Here is a 12834-nt window from a genome sequence, read left to right as displayed (position 1 = left end):
CAGTCACCTCTGGGCATGATCACAGCTCAGTCACCTCTGCCATGATCACAGCTCAGTCACCTCTGCCATGAGCACAGCTCAGTCACCTCTGCCATGATCACAGCTCAGTCACCTCTGCCATGATCACAGCTCAGTCACCTCTGCCATGATCACAGCTCAGTCACCTCTGCCATGATCACGGCTCAGTCACCTCTGCCATGGCCACCACCTCAGAAGTGAGCCACAGCTACAGAGCAGCACAAGAAATTATCTCCTACATTCACCACTTCATGGAAGTTTATATAAACAGTAAAGGAGAGGAGATGCTATCAAGCATGTCAGTACAAATACAATTAATAGAGTTCCTTCATTAGCAATTCTCAATACTGGGCTCTCTGTTTTAATTTTCCTCTGTTTGAAACTAATGTCAAGGCCTAAAATACTCAATCTTAAATGAGAAAAAAATGTATCAAAGAAGGAGGAATAATTGTATAGGCACTGAATTTAAATCAAAGAGGGGAATAACAGGAATCAGGGTCTGAAAAAAGGAACCCAAAAACTTAAGGGATTCAGCCATATGAAAGATAATTGTTACAACAAACTACCTCCTTCTGCATCTCCAGTCAATACAGGGTCAAGCACATGACAGTCTGTGGCCTTTTTCAAACAAGTGGCCACATCAGATAAACATGGTCGTCTTTTCCAATGTAAATATAAACAACTACAGATTGGTTCTGAGGAAACCAAATCTCACAAAATTGCAGCTTGCTGAAAAGAAAATTATGCACACACAGAAATCTAAAACTCAGCAACTTGCAGCATGAGATTAACTGCAATCAGTGTAGTTTTACTGAGCTACAGGGAAAACATTCCCCTTCTTCTGAAAGCAGAAGTATCTTACCAAACTTAGCAGATAAATCTCTGAAAAATATAAACCCAATAGCCTTTATTGTTAGATAATACTCACCTGACTGTGTCCACCAGTGCTGATACAGCACGCCCGGAGTTTATACAAAGTGCCTGGTTTCAAGTGAGTACAGGTGTATTCTGTAGCTGAGCCACTGTAGGCCACTTCCCACTGGTTTGCTAAAAATAAGATATATCCAAGTTTAAAGAAGTGGAAAGCAACACATTTAGGAGTGTCTAGGAGAAAGGAAAATCTTCCACAAATGATGTATTTCAGGAAAATCATTAGTATTACTATGAATTTTATTTCCCACTTGGAGACATAACACACAGACATGCGTGCAAATACATATATTTACAAATAAATATGAGTATTATATATAACGTATAAACGTGCAAATATATGCACACAAATATGAATAAAAATATTTCTAGATTTAGCCATATAACCTAAAATTCTGTTATTATTAGTAAAAACAGGATACCTAAAAAACTCACTAGAAATCTTCCCAAAATCCAACCCCAGCTCACCCAGGAATCCTGAAAAGTTCATAATTCTGTTTCAATCAGATTATTAGAGTATTAATGATAATAAAAGTAATAACTTAGAGTCAGTACTTCCATATAGTAGCCACAGTGTTTTGAAATTGAGACAACTTGTCTCAAGTTTACCTTCTGGACTTCCTTGAGAAATCTCCAGCAGATACTTTAGGATTTCTGAACCACCATTATCCTGTGGAGGATCTGAAAAAATAAGACAGGAATAGGAGTGAAAGATGACAAAAAAATTACCAAACCTGCTCTCGAACCAGCTCCTTCTCCACAAACTCCTCCACAGTAACTACACCAGGTTATGTGCAGCAGAAGGGGGTGACAGACATTTGTTTTCAGCATGAATCAGACTAAGGCTGCTGGATAATGATGATCCAAACAAAATGTATGGAAAAAGCACTGAAAGGGAAGCTGTGTGGAGGTTTGCCCCATTAATAAAGGAAGCAGCTGGAATGAAGCTGCAATGGGACATGACATGGAGAGTGAAAAGCCTGAAGATGTACTTGAGTGTGCATTAATCAAAACCAAAACATTTTTGCTTCTGAACACACAAGAGCCTCTACGCACCTTTCAGAATATTAAAAAATTTAAGATGTCATGTTCTCCAAACACATTCAACTTTGGAAAGAGAAGGAGCATGAACTTCCAACACATGTTTACATGATTTTATTTGAATTTCTTACGACCCCGAAAAGCTCTGCTACATCAGTCTGAGCTGGCTTACCCCACTTCACACTGAAGCCATGAGATGTTATTGGCCCCTTGATCACGGGTCTGGTTGGAGGTCCTGGCCTGTCTGGGCTGGTTGTGCAGACCAACACTTCGCTGGGAGAACTCTTCCCTTCCACGTTGGAAGCAAACAGCTGAAACAAAACCACAATGAGTTTGCCCTTGCTCACTGCAACTGCTTTTCTGGCAGTTCTGCATCACACTTCTTTCAGTAATTGCACAAATGTCACATCCCAAAGTGTGTGGGATTGTAATAACAGATATTATATTGTCATGATGTTTCTTTACAAACCACAGTGATTTCTTCCCCTCCCACCATCCGCAAAAGATCATGACATGTTTAAGATAACAGCAGTGCTGGGTTTTCCTTTAAAGAAAAAGAAAGGTCACTTTTTTAAAAAATAATTGTGTCAACTCACAGTATTTTTCTCATAAAAGAAAAATAAGAGAGCCATAACAATAACTTTGATATTTTTGTTTTGGAGGTATTTCTAACTGCTATTTACAAAGTAATTCAGAGTATCAATAATCACACAATTAAAAGTCAGATCAAAGTTGTGCCTTTTGCCAGATTTTTTCTGGTATCAATGCAGTTTTGTAAAATCCATGTTTAATTTGAAAGCAGGGCTGCAAAGAAGCACTAAGGGTTCTCTCCTCTCACCAGCCACAGCAGCCTTTGCAACACTAAGCTAAAAGGCATCATCTCAGAGTGACAGCACAAAAACCTCCCAATCTTTTGGGTAGTTCAGGCAACTTCACAAGGTCTTCTGTCCCAGAGAGCAGGAGAAGAGCATTCCCTGTGAGGGTACATGCTGGCACAGGCTGCTCAGAGAAGCCGTGAATGCCCCACGCACAGAAGTGTTCAAGGCCAGGTTGGATGGGGCTTGCAGCACCCTGGTCTAGTGGGAGGGGTCCTTGTCCACAGCAGGAGGGTTGGAATCAGGTGATTTTCCAACCCAAACCATTCTATGACTTGATGTTTTATTCTTTCTGTTGCTCCTGAATATAGTAAGACCTAGAGAAGCCAGGTGCTGACCTCACACACAGCTTCTGGCCATCTCCAGAGGGACACCACACTCTGGGGGGCACCTCTTGTGGAGCCACTGCAGTGGATAGCCAGGGATGGATGGACAGCAGCACCACAGCTGGTCCTGGATAACCCCCCTGCCTTCTCCTCAACAGCAGCACCCAGCACTGATCACAGACCTCAGCACAGAGAGCAAAATGCTGAACTTGGTGTTTGCAGGAAGACTCCAGAGCATCCCTCGGGGGCTCTGAGCATCCACAGAGGAGAAGACACCAACACCTGCTAAAAACCAGCTCCAGAACCAGCCATGTTGACATATGAGACAGAAAAGTTTCATTGTGTGGCTGCCAGGGGAACACAGGCCCCTGTGCTGGCTGGGCACCTGACAGTGTTTGCTGCATTCTGTACAAGTGAAATGGGATTTGTCACCAGGGACCAGGTTTTTGGGAGCAATGCAGCCAACTATGACCACTTCACACCCTGAGCTACACTTTTACAACATCCTCCCACTTGGTACTGAGAACTGTGATTGTTCCCCAAAGTCTGAGCAACAATATCTCCTGTGTGATAAAGACAGAAATACAACTAACAATTTCATATATTAGGTGACAGTATAAAGCAGATTTGATGACTCAGTTTTGGAGGGAACACTAAAGGACCCCTGTAGTGCCTGGAAAAAACCCAAAACAGAAAACACTACACAATGACAAGAGGAAAAAGACTTTACCCTGAATTTATACTGTGTGCTTCTTCTGAGATTCTTCACAGTACAGGCTTGCTCCTCTCCAGTGTACTTTGGGTGAAACACGCTATCCTAAAAAAAAAATACAAAACCAAACAAATTCCCATAACTGAGGAGTCTGAGAAAGTGTTCCCTGTGTAAGTCTCTACCTACAACATGTTATAGCAAAGGGGCTTCATAGCTGAGTGTTTAAAAAAAAAAAAAAAGAAAAGCCAAACATATAATATATATAGCATATATATATAATATTATATATATATTATAATATATATAATATATATATAACAATATTAATTTTTATTACTACTACTGCTTTTAAACTGCAAGGCCATAGTATTTTTTTAGAAGAAACACATTGCAGCTGCCCTGAATAATGTGATTTTGCTGCAAAATAAGCATAAAACCAATCGTGGCAGTTTAACCTGCTACAGAACTGGAAGTGCCAGATGACAGAACACAAACACACCAAGGAGCAGCCAGGAGGACGTGGCAGACTGACCTAGCTAAGGACAAGCTGCCCTGCACCTCACAGAATCCTGTGTGGCTTCGTAAGTAATCACAGATGACAGCAGAGATTTTTAGCTAAGGATTCCTAATTCTGCTGTGCAGCAGAGCAAATCACAGAGCTCCACCCTGCCAAGTACCCAGGACTCCTGGAAGGCCCTCCAAAGGAGCAGTCCATGCTGCTTCTCAGTGATCTCCAATTCATAAATCAAAACTCAGTTTAAGCCATGCACTTACATTATCCTCTTCCTGAATTTCCAGGGTGTAGGAAATCACTTCCTCTGGTGTGCATCCCTCTACTTTATTCCACTGCAATGAGATCCACGTCACACCAGCTCGGATGAGCCGTGGTGCAGAAGGGGTCTGAGGAATATTGCCTGCAGTGTAGCAAACCACCTCCTGGCTGTACCCACTGCTCAGAGACAGAGCAGAGAGAGAGGAATATTAAATACAGACAAACAAACCTCCAAACTCCCCCTAGACAATGAAACAAAGCAAAAACATAACAAAAAAAAAACCAAAAAAAACCCAAAAAAAAAAACCAAAACAACAACAACAAAAAAATCCAAAACCAAATTAAAAAAAAAATAAAAAAAAAACCAAAAAAAAACCCCAAGCCCACCACCACAAAAACACAAAGCTAAAGAAACCTAAATGTACTTAGAGAAATATTTCACATTTTCAAAAAGTTTGGACGAAGTTCAAATTGCTCAGGTGGAAAAGATGAACACCCAGTAAGGAAATGCCAGAATTAAGAATAGAAAAAAATGCAGGATAATGTGTCCTCACAGTCATTTTTACAGATCTCACCACAATAATAATAACTGGAAAAAATATCTGAATGCCTAAAAATATTAACTTGGTATTAACTGTGGAGGAAAATCTCATTTAACAAAGGGAAACTGAAGTATAGGAAACAGAGTCTCAAGTGTTCAACTTTTGGATGTTGAACCTCAGATGTGCAGAATACAAATTCTATAAACTCTGATCAAGCTCTCAAAGGAAGGTAACATTCTTGCAATTTTCAAATCTGTTCCCAAAGTACAAAACATATTTTGTGCATTAAAGTCACACCATGAACTTAACACACAGAAAAAGCCAAATCTCCTTATTCCAAATCTTCTTTCTCAAAAATAACCCATTTGTTGAAATAGACTTATATTTAAATAAAGCACCTATACCTAAAACCCAAACAAGACAAAAATCATCATACACGATAAATCCACAAGCATTACAACAAACCAAAACCATCTCATGACATGAAGTGTTAGATGACATTATCATGCCTTAATTTTGAGTGCTGTCTATAAAAATAAGGCATGTGTTGCTGGTGCTTATCTCACAGATTAGCACAGAGCAGCTGACCATAAATAGTTTTTAGCTCACTCCTTCCTCAATAGCCTGAGGGGAGAGGAAAAAAGGGAGAAAGAGAACAAACCAAAAAAAAAAAAAAAAAAAAGGGGTAGGAGTGTTGAAATATGCACTAAGATATTTAAAAAATCTGGAATCTGGCAAAGAAAAGAGATGCCAGAACTGGGAACTCTGCACAAACCCAATTCCCTTCCAGTTACGCTCAATAGGTCCAGCTCAGCCCCCCTCTCTCTCCACACTGAGTATTATTTCAATGGGGAGGGAATTAATCTTGCAAGAAGCTGGGAAAAGGGACTCTGTGCACACATGAGTGGTCTCAGTCCATGTCAGGGAAAACACAGGAACATGAATAAAGCAGCTTTCTAAAGCTATAAATTACTGAGAGGCTTGTGTTTGAGAAGACAGAACAATGCAGGAGTCTCCCTCCACAAAACACATTGTTGTATACCACTGGTGCTTCTTTTGTGTCCTTGTAATAATGATTAGATCCTGTTTAGCTAAGGAGGACAATAAAGGAGTGCACAAGGGCACTGGATGTTTGGCTTCTTCACAGCTAAACCCTTCCTGGCCTGCTCTGCTTGCCTGAGCACAGGAGCACACACTGCCCCTGCAGCACAATGTCTCTCTGGGCACACTCTGCCCCTCAGCTGCAGAACATTTCATCCCAGTGCTCCCCAGCAGCTCCCAGAGGACTGAACTAAGTCTGACTTCTCGCCCATCTTCATGTGAGTGCATCAGTTTTTGTGCAAGGAAAAGCAGGAGCTAAACCCCATCTTTCAGTGCCTTGGAAGTGCCTGTCCTCTCAGTCCTGCCTGTCTCTCCCTTCTTTCCCGCCCCATCGGCCAGCCCTGCCAGTCCTGAAGAAGGAAGGGACTGTACTGCTGAAGAGAGACAGAAGGGCTTTGCTTTAAACCAGCAAAATAAATATATCAAGATTCCTTTCAAAATCTGTAACTCAACTTCCCCTTGCTTGTTTTTCTTGGTTCACAGAGGTCCCTAGTGGGAATTTTACATAACAGATGTATTCTTTTCGTATTAGGAACAGACCACAAAACACTATTTAACACCTCAAAAGGAGCCTATCTGCTCAGGCTGATCTCATCATGCTGAAGGTGCACAGCAATTCCCTGGGAGGTGAAGGATATCACCAAGGAAAGCATGACTTACCTTGAAGCATTAACAACAGAGTAAATGCCAGATATTTAACTCAAAACCATGAAGAGAAAAGAAACAACCCCCCCCCCCCCCGAAGTTCCTCTTTATGCTGGCATTGATGGGTGAACTTTTCAACCAGCACTTTTTCTCAAGACAGCTCTCAAGTGCTCTGAGGAACTCACCTAGTACCGATGTCGTTCTGGGCCGCCAGCCGGAAGGTGTAACCCAGAGCTGGGCACAGCTTGGTCAGCTTGCAATGCTTCTGGCTCCCAAAGTAGCATTCTCTGAAACCACTGTTCCTCTTTCCCTAGAAAGAGAGAAATCTGTAATTGGATCGCTATGAAACAAAACCACGCCACACTCGTTTCAGAAGGAGCCATCAAGTGGTATCAGAATTAGATATTTTCATAAAGCAAGCACTGACAGCACTGCTGTGCTCTGAAAATCACACAGCTCAGCAGAGTCTGCCTGCTGTCAGATCCCTCCTCTTCTCACCTTCTTGGAGTTGTGAGATGCGTCTACAGCTCCAGCTTGAAATGCAATTCATCCCACTCACAAACAAAAAAGTGGGAAAATTATGAATGAAATGAATGTCTGAATCTCCTCGGTTACAGGAGCACGGGAAAGGTGCAGCCAACACTTCTTTGCCAGCACTGTCCTCCACAGGAGCATCCCTCGCTGGGATTGTCTCAGCAATTCCCTGAATTCCCTGTCCCACAAGAGGGCTCTCGCTCCCCACGGTCCAGCATGCCCAGAGCCAGCAGGACAAGCTGGGTGGGACCTTCCCCTGCTCTCCGGGGCAAAATTCCAACATTTCCTCATCCCAGAGGAATATCCAGCGTGCCAGGTTCTGCACCCACCCCACTGCCCGGAGCACACGGCATGCGATGAGCGAAGAGGGTTTTTTGGGGAAGTTTGTAACTTTGTTAAGGAAGTTGTTTGCCAGAGGGATGGTTTTTGGGAGCTTCACGTCACCGTGACCTGGAGCAATGATCCATCCTGGTAAAAACAGCACGAGGCAGCAGCCCAGAGGGTATGGAGACACTTCTCCAGCTCCCAAATATTTCCTCAGGTACAGGTACTCAGCACCACTGAGCACAAGGACACTGTCCCTGACCCCACCACATTTAAAACAAAACCAAACCCTTATCAGTGCAGCCCAGCTTGGTGCACCCTGGGGCAGAAATAAAGCTGAGCTGTTTGCAGGACAGAGACCCTAAAGTAGCGGGGAATATCTGGACTCATTTTAGGCCACACATGGAAAACAGGCAGTTTGAAATCTTTCAGGAGAAAGGGCATGGACTGCTCAGCTCCTCATAAATAATATCTACCAGTACTGGAACAGCTGAAAGGAGTTTGAACTTCAGTACTCAAACACAAAATTATTGGACAATTACATTATGAAGTACCCAAAAGCCCACCAGAATGGAAGCCTGACAAAGCACATCCATGGGCTCCAGCATGTGCAGAAGACAGGGTTATGCCCATCTCTGCAACTTCTTCTGACTGAAAAGCTCTGCTGAGCCATTTACTAGTTTTGGCATGTGTCTGTACCATTTTTAATTTTGTACCATTTTAAATTTTGTACCATTTACACAGGCATCCCCCCCTGAGGCCAAGAGCCTCACCTGCTGTGCCTCCTTGGGCTCACTCTGCCCTCCCACACACTGTTCCTCCTCCATGCTCAGAACATCATCACTGAAGATCTCAAAAATGCCTGAGTGGGACATGCATTTTTCACTGGCTCATTTCTCCAGCCCCTGCCAATTTCTACTTCTTCTCCCTTGGGCTGTGACACAGAAGGAAAAACTCCCTGAGATGTTTGCAGTGAGTCCCCAGAATGTGTTTATCAGGCTAGAAACAACCACACAGATTTCCAGCACAGCACAACAGTGTGGAGGCACTGAAGGGACATTTAGCACACTGGCAAACAGCCAGAACTTTTATTTATTCAGTGGGAGCCTACACTTGTTCTAGAACTCCTTTACACACAATCCCCTTCAGCTTCACCCACCTGCCCCAGCTGTAGCATTACTGCACAGCTCAGGTAAATTAAGGAATTGGAAAAGAATCACAAAACCCAAAGCAAAAACATTTTGTAAATGAAGGTCTTTTCAGATTTAAAATCCCTAGCCATAGAATGCTATGACAGAATTCCTAGTTACAGAGTTCTATGATAGAATTTCTTCAGGACAAAAATAACAGGTGAGCATACTTCTCAGTTCAGCATTAATATATTTAAAATGCAGACTTTACAAAACCTAATTAGAAATCTTATGCTTCAGTGAAATATCCATTCATCAGTTCAGCACTACTAAAAATAGATTTTTTTTCCCCTATGCAAACTCTCTTTTACAGGCTGAGTTGCCTTAAATTAATTTTTCCTCAACTCTTTAATGACTTCACTGCTTATAAATAACTGAAAACATTTAATTTATTTTGGATTTCTGTTTAAGAATGCCTTTTAAAAAAATAATTTTCCTATGCTTTTTTTCCAAGAGAACAAAGTGACCAATTGCTAAGCATATGGTCAATAAAACAATGCTGGCTAAAAAGGAAAATCATGGAAAATCTCACCTATACCACAATGCCTGAACTGAGAGCAATGGGCAAAGCAAACTCTCATTTGTCAGCCTGATTGGTTAAAACTTTGCCAAGACTGCCAAACATTTCAGGTATCCTTAACTTTATAACAGTACAAACCCTGATATTGTATATATTTCTCTTCCAAAACTGGTATTGTACATTCCCCAGACTCACTCAGAGACCAAATGGTATTCAGATTACTCAGACTGGCTGGTATTTTTGATTCTATTGGCACTAATTGGAGAGGCTGGCCGATATTTCTAATTATCCTGGCATTAATAGCCTGGAAATAGCCTCTCCGCTCCTTCTCTCCCAAGATTTATGAAAGCACTAATGCTGGCATAATTATAGACAGGAACAACTGGCAGGCTGGTACTGGCTGCCACCCAAGAGTCTTACAGCTTTCCCAGAATCCTTCTCCTATTCTTTGTACACTCCAAGTTTTTAATCCTTCAAATAATGTTTCATAAATTGCTTAAAATACACTGTATCATTTCTGCAGGGATTTGTAATCCCCAGATTCCAGAGGGAGAGTGCTGTCAGACTTCCCCAGCCTGGGGAAGTCTTCTCCTGCCTTCTCCAGCCTGGGCTCCCTTTTCTTGTCCAGGAGAGCCCACCCTGTGATGGACCATCAGCACCCTGTCTGAGGAAACAAGGACAGTCCAGCTCCACAAATCCACTCTGCATTGCACAATGCTCCAACACAACGTTCAAACACAATTAAGAGCTCTGCCTGCTATTTCAGCAATATTTCAAGCAGCACACTCACTCAACACAGGGTGCTTGATTTTCTTTGGAGTGTGTATTTACTGAAGAAGGGATTTGAAATGGGTTTTGTTGAGTGAGGTCCCTGCAGCAGACCCAGCAAATAAACACAAGAGGAGGAAGGGGCCACGGCAGGTAGAGCAGGGCAGGAATGGAGCACAGTCCTGCACACAACTGAAGCAATGCTCAGCACCACATCTGTGACCAGGATGCAGGGCTGACATCTGCTGTGGCCACACCAGCATTGGCTTCTGTGTTTGGGTCGTGCTGGCAATAAAAAGGAACAGACTGAAATTCAATCTGACACAGAGCTGCGGAGCAAACTGTCAACAATTAGTGTAACACACCCTCAGATCTCTGCAAAGCATTTACTGTGCCAGTTATGCAAGTAACTGAATTGTCTCTACACACAAACACACAGAAGGCAGAAAGGGACCTAAAAACATCCCTAAATCATACACAAAACCCAATTTTATGCAAGGCTCTCTCCTCTTGCATGTCTCACAAGGGTGGCACAGCCACAGAACAAACTCGGAGGGCAGGTAAGTGACCAAACACAAACATGGAGCTCCCTGTACCCAACTCTGGTGGATCACCACTGAGATGCCTGGCTCAGATTACCAGCTGGTATAAACAAGCACATCTCTGCTACCTCGAGGAGCTTAAAACTTTGTGGCAGAACAAAATTATCCCCATTTATCTCTGTGTAAACTTCATTATTAACTACCCATCATCAAATCATTAAATAGTGTGGTATTGTATCAGTCTCTCTCTCTCTCAAATTAAAATGAGCTGCTTACTGGGTAAGAATTAAAGCTGTTTTGAGCTCTACACAGGGACACACACTGTGTGAGAGGGATGTCCTTGTCTCTGGCTCAGGAACATTCCTGCCCTTTCCCATCAAGAATGAATAGGATACTCTGGCTATCCATATACACAAGAGAAACATTCATTTACTACCACTTAATCACACAACAAGCATTTCACATCTAATTAGTAACAAAGGCCTGGTTTTAACAGCAGTGCCAGCAGCATTTTTCAGTGCAGTTACAGTTTACTGATTTTGACGAATGCTGGCATCAGGGAAAGCATCACCTCCTTTACAGGCATGTTTTCTGTTTGGTATATTTTTAATGCTATTTTTCCCCAATTAGCTTTTTGCTTACCCTGAATAATCAATCCTGACACCAAGTCATCAATTGATTAGTTCAGGTTTTTAAGTTCAAAGTTCATAGCAAAAGAGCCAGAAGGTGAAGTTTTCATTAATTACTAATTTTAACTAATTTTATTGCCAGACAATGCACCTGTGGTGCAAGCATGTTCCAATCCCAATGAAATCCAGAATACCTGAGACAGAGGCTGATCCTTACTTCTTTAGAGTCAGTGGAAATTTTCCTAGGGTACATCCAGTGTATCTGAGTGACAATTTGCTGACCTTATCTTTTACTCTCCTATTAAAGAATTAAGTGTCCTTCATAGCTCTTCAGGCATTTTAAGAGGTCACAGTTTATTAGCAAGGTATGACAACTCTAATTCAAAGACTTGGACCAGTAAAGGGAAAGCATTTGTGTTTCCTAACTAAGCATGTCGCACCAGTTACATTACAAACCATTTAATCCAAACTGGGATAGAAAAATGTAGGATAACTGGAATAGTTTTATGTACTTACAACCTTTCAGAGTCTGCAGGTCAGGAAAAACCCCAAACTTCAGAAGTAAACTGAAGCAGCAGCTGGGTAGGGTAGCACAGTAACATAATAAGCAGCATAAACTTCTGTCCAACCTCACCTAATGCTGGGGCTGTAAACACAGCACTTCTGCTGCAGCTTTACAGCCACAATCTGTTTTCTGCACACACAAGTGATGCCACCTACACTCCTGGAGGCACTTTGGATGCTACAAACCCCTCCTCTACCCCATAAAAACAGGAGGAACCAGGTGAGATACTGCTGACAGCACCTGACAGAGATCTGGGCTGTCCTACAGACAGACAGACAGACAGCCGTGACCTCCCAGCCAGGAGCACAAAGGGGCTGCAGGAGCTCCTCCCTAGGAGGGGTAACTCTGCTTGAGCTGGGGGAACACACTGGTGTGACTGGGACACAACTGGAAGTGTTTGCCTGGATGCCTCCACCACTCTCCACATGTCCCATGCCTGATGCCAGCTTTGTTTCCAGAGTCTGAGCTGCAGCCTTTGCACAAGAGCCTTCCAGGACCTGTGTGCCATGAGCGTGGCAAGGGCTTTCCACACCATTCTTTCCTAGGAAGGGACTCAACTTCCCAGGCAGGCTGCCACTTTAGGGTGTTTTTCCACCTTTATCATCTGACAGAATTCTTGCTCACTGCTCTTGCAAAGCCCTCTCTGCTTTGCAGCCACGATTTAATTTCCTTCTGATCGCTGATTTTCCTGTGTTTGTATTTCACCCTGTGCCTCACAGCTAATGAATGCTGCTCTAGCTGAGATCTGGCAGCGTGTTCACTGCTGCCTGGCAAGCCCTCTCCTGTGCCTTGATGTATGT

General features: G+C 42.7%; 1 protein-coding gene across 3 annotated transcripts in view; it reads right to left on the bottom strand.

Moving 5' to 3' along the window:
- FNDC3B (fibronectin type III domain containing 3B) overlaps window positions 1–12834 on the bottom strand; it is a 185861-nt gene that overhangs the window by 40570 nt on the left and 132457 nt on the right. For all 3 annotated transcript variants that reach the window (XM_053986414.1, XM_053986416.1, XM_053986415.1), the window contains exons 12-17: window positions 7148–7272; window positions 4677–4851; window positions 3921–4007; window positions 2162–2300; window positions 1558–1629; window positions 947–1065 (exon numbers count right to left, since the gene is read on the bottom strand). In XM_053986414.1, coding sequence (XP_053842389.1) covers window positions 947–1065; window positions 1558–1629; window positions 2162–2300; window positions 3921–4007; window positions 4677–4851; window positions 7148–7272 — 717 coding nt within the window. The remainder of the gene's footprint in view (window positions 1–946; window positions 1066–1557; window positions 1630–2161; window positions 2301–3920; window positions 4008–4676; window positions 4852–7147; window positions 7273–12834) is intronic.

The sequence above is a fragment of the Vidua macroura genome, chromosome 10, assembly GCF_024509145.1.
Source record: "Vidua macroura isolate BioBank_ID:100142 chromosome 10, ASM2450914v1, whole genome shotgun sequence".
Taxonomy (NCBI): Eukaryota; Metazoa; Chordata; class Aves; order Passeriformes; family Viduidae; genus Vidua; species Vidua macroura.
Note: the sequence above shows the minus strand (reverse complement) of the source record. Positions and strands in the feature narration are given on the sequence as shown.